At 38.3% G+C, this 8,311-nt stretch overlaps 2 protein-coding genes across 2 annotated transcripts; one reads left to right on the top strand and one right to left on the bottom strand.

Moving 5' to 3' along the window:
* The first annotated feature begins 331 nt into the window (after positions 1 to 331).
* On the top strand, positions 332 to 2,716 carry syce2 (synaptonemal complex central element protein 2). Its single transcript, XM_085356349.1, has 5 exons — positions 332 to 432; positions 842 to 950; positions 1,768 to 1,847; positions 2,308 to 2,422; positions 2,534 to 2,716. The coding sequence occupies exons 1-5, from the start codon at positions 332 to 334 to the stop codon at positions 2,714 to 2,716; spliced, it is 588 nt and encodes a 195-aa protein (XP_085212475.1).
* A 387-nt stretch (positions 2,717 to 3,103) lies between these two features.
* LOC146631114 (glutaryl-CoA dehydrogenase, mitochondrial-like) lies at positions 3,104 to 6,812 on the bottom strand. The gene is made up of 12 exons (XM_085356348.1): positions 6,731 to 6,812; positions 6,311 to 6,417; positions 6,086 to 6,118; positions 5,862 to 6,002; positions 5,632 to 5,694; positions 5,342 to 5,512; positions 5,116 to 5,245; positions 4,390 to 4,606; positions 4,185 to 4,288; positions 3,938 to 4,063; positions 3,644 to 3,804; positions 3,104 to 3,452 (listed from the first exon to the last, which is right to left on the bottom strand). Exons 2-12 carry the CDS (start codon positions 6,411 to 6,413, stop codon positions 3,379 to 3,381), a joined length of 1,323 nt encoding a protein of 440 aa, XP_085212474.1. The 5' UTR covers positions 6,414 to 6,417; positions 6,731 to 6,812; the 3' UTR covers positions 3,104 to 3,378.
* Positions 6,813 to 8,311: the final 1,499 nt, after the last annotated feature.

The raw sequence follows: 8,311 nt of genomic DNA, 5'->3' as shown, positions 1-8,311 counted from the left end.
TCTGGGCAAAAGAAGACTAGAAAAATATTGCCTGACCTGATGAATCGCGTTTTCTGCTTAGACATTTACTGGTATTAAGGTATGTAAGAAATATGACAAATACGTCCATTTTTAAAGTCGGTTAACTCTCAGTTATCCAGACGTCTCAGTTTCAATAAATATGTGTATCTAAGCTGCTTTTTCTTGTATTAGGATATTCTAAAAATAAAGTATATACATAAATTAAGCCGCTTGGACTATTTTTTGTTTTTAGGATCATTCAGATGGTTGTTGTTTTATTAATTTATTACAGTTAACTAAAACTTAACCAGTAGTTTCATTTAGTTTAACTATGATAACCTTGCTTTTATATCTACAAAATTATAATCATACGTCGGTGGGTTTGGAGTCGAGTGTGGTTTACTGTTGCTTTACTATTCCCAACTTTTCGAGGTATCTGGGAACATCTCCCCGTTTAACCATTAATTGCAGACACACATGATATATACATTCTGTGGTTTTAACACAATAATGTTCAAGTAAGTATGGCTGAATAGGTTTTAGTAGAAAAACCGCCGGATTATGACTCTAGCTTTAATCCTAAATAGGTAGTAGTTAGCCGTTAGCTAGTGTAAAGCATTATTTGTGTAGCAGTTTTGGGCCAAAGCTAGGTTATAGCCCTTGTTTATTACTGTATATGACCAACTGAATAATGTAATATGTATGTTATAGGGTTCTTTTTGACGCAAATATGCCTGTAACTAAGCTAGCTTTACAGACTAGCCTAACTAGCTATATACTTTTGCTAATGACTGTATTTTAAACTTTTTTGTAATGGTGTGATTGTTTTTCCCCCGTTCAGCTCAGATTTAGCTTTGCAGAGTCAAAAGACCCAAATGGATTTTGGTTTTGAGGACCTACCATCAAATTTTCAGTACACTCCCAAGAAAGGGTGTGAAGTCTCACGGATGGTAATGTGTATTCTCTTAATACAAGAATAAAAACAACACTGGCATATTTAGATAAGGTGACAAAGATTATGTGCAGTTATGATTAAAAACACTATATGAAAATAAATAATGGTCCACAGGTGTGTCATATCAAGCACCTAGCCGTGAAATCTTTCTTCATTTGTGAAAGGATGGGTCTTTGCTACTGTTGCAACAAGTCAGTTTGTAAAATTTCCTCCCTACTAGACATTCAGTGATCAGCTGTTAAGTGTTATTATTGCAAAGTGGATGCATCTAGGATCAGCCATTTACAAGGTAAAGTTGCAGAATAGGGTTTAGGGCATAATTTGTAATGGTTTTGACCCAGTAAGAGGTTCAAACCTCCTCTGGTTTTAATATCAGCACAAAAACTGTTCACTGGGAGCTTCTTGTGTGGGTTTCCATGGATGAACAGCTCCTGCAGGTGTAATGTGTAGGTGCCCCAGTGTTTCTGTGGATACAGTGTATTCCAGGAGGGGCCAGTATCACCACACCACTGCTTAATAAACACCTAAGACTAGCACTTTACAGGCGGCTCTTTCCTTTAACATTGGAATATCTTTTGAACGGTAGTAGTCCATCCCTCAAATTGAGCTCTAAGGAGGAAGGTACTGTAGCCTAGTGCCTTAATTATCTGAGATTTTACTTTGGGTGATTGATGATTATACAGGTTAAACTATAATTTCAGTTCTTCCTGAAATTCAGAGCATCTGCAGCATTAGATCTCCATGATTAATGTTTCTTATACAGCTGATTAAAGTAGAATAATTTCTTTGTTTCATTATGTTTGATGAGGCAGACAGAAGACACAGACTGTGATTCATCAAGGGGGGAATCTTCAAGTGTGAGCGTGACTGAGATTCAAGAGCACCATAGCAGGTAGATCAGTCATCTTTACTCACCCAGCTGTGTAATGTTGGGAACGTTACTTTAAGATCACTTGTATCTTTCCTCAAATAATAAGTGCTTCTGTACTTAAAGGTTTAAGTTACTGTATATTTAATCCAATTGTGAATTAAATGGGTGGAAGAACCATGGACTGCTATGTCTGGCAAATAAGCAAAGTTTCCAATTTACACTAGTTATGAATTTATTGGTTACATTAAGTTACTAAACTAAAATAATTCCTGCCCAATGTGATGAAAAAGAGTGAGTGAAAGAGAGTGCAGCCCTTAAATTATCAGGAAGACAGGATTTCACTTATGTGCTAAAAGAACCAATCTGTGATGGGGGATAGAGGACAGATCGTTAGGTAAAGGAAGTGGGGAAAATGTTAATTAAATAGGAATCTTAACTTCAATAAGGAATTGGATTCTAATCTAATCTACATTTGTTGTAGCTCAAGGACAGATGATATCAGCAGAAAGGCACAGGAATTGGTGGAAAAGATTAACCAAAGCCGCATCAGTAACCAGAAAATGATAGACAGCTTTCAGGAGACGTTGGTAGAAAAGGTACAAAATTAATTTTATGCATCTAGCTGGAGCTAGTAGCAGATGCTCGGCTGTCATGTCTACAAAGCTTCTGACCATCTCTGATCTGTTCTGATCCTTTCCATCTATCAGGTGACAGATTTGTGCATGCAGATGAAGGAGCACATGTACAGGGTCTTTGAAGAGAACAGTGACAGGATGCAGGTGAATCTGCAGGAGCTGCAGGAGGTGCTGGACAGCTGCACAAAGTTCAGTCATGAGCTGCTGGAAGCCAACAGAGCCCTGGCATGTCTCCGTGAAGGAGACATGCCATGAGATTATAATTTCTATCTGAAGTTAATCGTATTGTGAACTCATTAAGTTATTCAGTATTAGTAAATATATTCAGTGTAATGTTCAGTGTTTTGCTTCCTCTTTCTTTTGGTTGCTTATAGGACAATAGTTCTACTTAACATTGATGGCTTCAGTCCAAGATAAGAAAAGTTGAATACTGTTTTCTCTCTCTTTTGTTTTAACATAAGTTGATTTAGTAAATAAAATGACAACAAACAAGCAAAATATTCTAAATTACTTGTGATTTACCATTTATGTATTGTTATAAACTGTTGTCTTTACAGTGATCCCAGTGTGCGATTCTTTAGATTGAAATCAACCAATGTGACATGAAAACATTTGAGAATTCAAGACGCGTTATTTAGGGTCTTCAATTAAAACATCTTCCTGTTTATTTCAAGCCATTTATTTACATGCATTGTCATCATAAATATCATATCTCAGTTGGACCGTAAGCTATGTTAGGTTGACCTTTAATATTCACTTTAACAAGGCAATAATATATTGCCTCCCCCAGTATGCTATAAATGTGAATATGATGAGGTGTTTGTGATGTATCCCACCATGAATTGCTCTTAATATGAGGTAAATTAGTTTCAAATTTCATCACTTCAAGTCAGTTTGAAGAAGATAGTTGACATCATTTAGTTTTCCACAGTGAAAGACTGAAGTCCAGTAATCGCTCTGCCCAGGATCAAGGCATGAATATCATGGGTTCCTATAAAGAAAGTAGTGAAATGGAAAAAAGGTCATAAGTTGTTTTCAAATACAAAAAATATCTCAAATACAGTTTAATAAGTAAACCAAAAACGTTCCGTCAATAATCTGTACATTGCTGACATCTAGTGGTGGACATATGTAACTGCTGCTGAGTTTAAAAGCCTTTTCATTACTTTTAATTTTCCCTACCCTCATATGTATTGACAGCCTCCAAGTTCATAACATGACGGATGATGTGGTACTCATCCGAGATGCCGTTTCCTCCTAGCATGTCTCTGGCCTGTCTAGCAATATCCAGTGCCTTGCCACAGCTATTTCTCTTCAGCATGGAGATCATCTCCGGTGCCGCCCTATTAAGATGAGGAAGAAAAAACAAAAGAAACCCTTCTTTAGTTGTTTTTTTGGGGGGGTTTTTTTGCAGGGGAGGGGCAGTAGAACAGCAAACAATAAAGCAGGCAGTGACACGTGAAAGACAGCCCTCACTTCTTCTCATCAACAAGCCTTCCCAGGTACAGGCATGACTGCAGCCCAATGGTGATCTCTGTTAGCATGTCAGCCATTTTCTTCTGCATCAGCTGGTTTCTGGCCAGTGGCACACCAAATTGGATTCTGTTTGGAGGATACAAAGGTATGAGCCATGTGTGGGGGAAATGGTAACATGGATCTCTTTTCTCTGGATTTTTATGTTTTGCCACGTTTTTGGGCAATGTCTGCAAACACAGTTGTGTACCTGTCCAGAGTGTACTGTCGAGCAGCGTGAAAGCAGAATTCAGCTGCTCCCAGAGCTCCCCAGGCAATACCATACCGGGCATTGTTCAGACAACCAAAAGGACCCTGTATACAAAGACAAACAACAAAAAATTTAAGCTACTAATATTCATACAAGCTGTAAAAATTAAGTTTGCCAAACTTCATTAGATAAAACATTAACTTACACCGAGGCCAGAGACATTGGGCAGCAGGTTCTCCTCAGGAACTTCTACTTCATCCATCAGGATCATGCCAGTGGCAGACGCCCTAAGAGAAAATTTTCCCTCAATCTTGGGGGTAGAAAAGCCCTTCATGCCACGCTCCAAGATGAAACCCCGCACTCTCCCATCTTCACACTTCGCCCAGACTACTGCAATGTCTGCCACAGGAGAGTTTGTGATCCTAGGAAAAGATGTGGGGAAATCAGTGTATTTGATTATTTAGATATTTAAGTAATTTAGTTTCACAGAGAGCAACAGGCTTTGTCAGCATGTCTAAATTATTACACATGTTTACTTCTATATGATTAGTCATCAAATGGCAGAACTATTGTGTCCTCACCCATATGGAAAAGATATATATAAATCTTATAAAGTTTGTATCTGTCTTGTGTGAAACTTGTATGAAAAGCATATAAGAGTGAAAACAGAGATAAGATCCCTTGAAAAATTATATAATGAAACTTGTATGTTTTGGATACTTACTAAAACAATGTATGAAAGTAATGAGAAAGTGGCCACTTTCATGAGTAATCACATATAAGTTTTTACTATTTCTTTTCCATATGGGCAGTATGGGGATCCACACAGTTCCAAGTTATATAACCTTATACAGGTCTCTGCTCCATTGTCTTATTTTTACTCCATGCAAGTTTCAAACCAATACATCTTGTTCTATATGTGTCTATCTACCAGGTCTTAGCTCCGCTGATGGTGAAGGTACCACTCGATGGGTTGTACTTGGCCTTAGTCTCCATACTGCTGGGATCACTGCCATGATTTGGTTCTGTCAAACCAAAGCAACCTACAATTTCTCCCCGAGCTGCAGAACAAATAAACACACACCAGAAATCAGATGGATTTTAGCCCTTTGCAAATTTTAAATGTCAAGTACAAGAGGAGAGAATGTCGCACTTACCAAGCCGGGGCAGGTACTTCTCCTTCTGGGCTGCTGTGCCGTACGCATTAATCGGGTGCATGACCAGTGAAGACTGGACGCTCATTACAGACCGATATCCACTGTCCACCCTCTCAACCTCTCTGGCAATCAAACCATATGCCACATAACTCGTACCTGCACAACCATACCCTGCAGTGTAAAGGGAAAAAAAACAACTTAAAAAAACTACTAAGTGTAATCAGTGAAATATAACAAAAAGCAGGAAAAAAGGAGGGAGGGGGGAGCATTAGTTTTTTTGTTTGTTTTACCTTTAATAGTTGGGCCTAGGACTCCCAACTCTCCCATCTCTGAGACAATCTCACGGTGAAAATCTGTAGCATGGCGCATGTTAGAAAATAAGAAAATGACAAATATTTAGATGAGATTCATTTTACACACCTTAATGTAAAGGCGGATTAAAGACAGAAACAGATTTTTTTTCTGAATTATTCACAGTGTGCACAGCCTGAACCACACATATTAATCCTGCTTAACTCACGTTCATGTCTGTTGGCCATAAGGACGCGCGGCATGAGTTTTTCCTGGCAGTAGTCCCGAAACGAGTCCCGGATCATGATCTCTTCCTCCGTCAGCTGACCCTCCAGGTCGAGTGCATCCCGCCAGTTGAATGCCACCTTGGCTGAGCGCCAGAACATTAACACACACACATTCACTATGATCACATCACTATAATAGAACATAAGATTCACTTCAAATCTTTACCTGACTTTGCTGGCTTTTTGGCTTCTTCAGCACCTAAAGATGTAAATTTAAAGTGTTGTTGATCATCTGAGACAAATATAGAAAACATATTCATGTTTTTCCAGCTCTTATGTGTGCTTTCTTTTTTATCACAACTAAAAATTGCATTTCCTACCTCAAGACACCCATAGACTGTGATTCCAAACTTTACACTACCTTCCTGTGTATCTAAAATATCAGTCGTACCTTTTTGTGCTGCAACCGCTGTGCCCTGAGCTCTGGATGCAGTGACAGCCACGGACATACGGCTGTTGGAGAGTAGACGTGTGAAGGCACTTCTGAGAGCCATTTTACTAAAGGGCACAAAATAAAAGTAAATGCATATTAGAGTGTACACCTCACAGTGTTTGAGGCGTTATTACGCAATAATACCTGAGTGCAAGTTGTAGCAAAGTTACTTTTGTGTTTGGGTATTGTTATATCATCTTATTATATAAGGGGCAAACTTTGGTGTGTAGTTTTTATTTGGGTTAAACAAATATGTTAAAAATGTTTAATCAGACATTTCCTTATAACCTGTGTAAAATGCTTCACACATTTCTCCTTAAAGCATGCCAAATACATCAAGATCAACATATCCAAACAAAATACTTTATAGTAGCCTACCTTTTTTCCCCTCTCAGGTGGGTGATCAGATTATAAGATGACTTTTCGATGGCGATATGAGCTGTGAAAAGTTGCTTAAGTAATAGAAACGTCACAGGTTTACGTAAAGTGTAAGACGGGAAGACTTTTCCGCCATGATAGATGAGGCAAAACACTGAGCCAGCGCATGACAGTAAAAGTAGTGCAACTCGTGAACGTCACGCAACGGACTTTGAAGAGCCTTTTGCGCTTGTAACAGATTTTTATAAGATAAGTGCGGGAAGTTTGAATATTGGAGGTGTTCGAGGCTGCTCCTGCGCTATTTTTACACAAGTGTGCGAAGTTTCAGCAGGTCTGCGGACTGAATTTGGCACATATTTACGCACTCAAAATGGCGTGTGTGGATGGATGGATGAGTTAGGGGTGTGGAAGGTGTTGGCCCAGCCTTCGAGCTCATTGGCCGGTAAAATGAGCCATGTGCAGAATGTTGACCCTGCACTGAAGTTTTACAAGTGACAAGAAGCACATATGTAGGTTACACTGTAACTTTTAAGTTTGGGTAATATAAAGAAGAAAGGCAAAGAAATGAACCTGTAAAATGTAAATGTGCATATATAAATGTTTTTGATGTTTTTCCTGCTCACAGAAAAAAGCCAATTAAATGAAATCTCAACCTATATATTTACAAATTTTAAAAAGAAAGAAATACCAGTGAGCTTTGTAAAATGTTGTATGTTACAGTTTATTTGTTTGGCATATTGTACTAAAAAGCAATAAAAAACATCCTCACGCTTTTCATAAGTAACCTGATAACGTGCCAAACGCTTTAATTATTTATTGTTTTCCTGGCAAACCTTTACATGACACTTTTGGAACCAAAGGCTGGAGCCTATTATGCAATGTGAAGATGCATTACAGTCTTTCCAAACTGTTCGTCTTTCAATCATTAATTAATCTTTCCAAGAATGTGAAAATTGGTTTTGTGTAACACAGCATATCTGTAATGTCAATACCTCCCGCGTGGAGCAAAGAAACAGCAGGCCAGCAGTTTTGCCAGTGATGCCCTTCTCCCTTTACCCTTCTGATGAAAATATGTCTCCAGGTCATAGTATCTTCTTGGTATGCATGAGTTTCCTACTCCACTTTTCTATAAGCTTGAGTCTCCCATGTTATGAGTCAGTAAATGGTAATAATTATCTTACTTATTTCTTAGTAAAACATCATTTCTCAGACTACACGACTGTGCTGGTGGAAGAAGAATCACTTACTAGCAATGATACAAAATACATAGGTTAAAGAGAATTTTCTCTTCATAGTGCCTCAGAGATTTGCACATTTAAGCCACGTTTACTTGTAAACACAGAGACTGAGGGGACTGTATTGACAAATTTGGATTTTCTCTCGGTGGCAGAATCCCAGTTGATACTTTTTCTTTTGAAGAGAAGATTGCCAATAAAATTTCATTTTTATGGGGCGGAAAGTTTCATTAATTTGAGGTAAATTTGACAAAAATGTATTTTTCATCACCGTGCTCTTTGTATGCGTCTTCTTTGGGAAGTAGTTCTCTTCGATTCTCAGCAAACGACGTAATGATGTTTAGAC

Source organism: Diplotaxodon limnothrissa, linkage group LG6 (genome assembly GCF_057381915.1).
Source record: "Diplotaxodon limnothrissa isolate DT_005_m linkage group LG6, D_limnothrissa_male_GT1.1, whole genome shotgun sequence".
NCBI lineage: Eukaryota > Metazoa > Chordata > Actinopteri > Cichliformes > Cichlidae > Diplotaxodon > Diplotaxodon limnothrissa.
The sequence above is the reverse complement of the archived record's forward strand: the minus strand, read 5'-3'. Positions and strand labels throughout refer to the sequence as shown.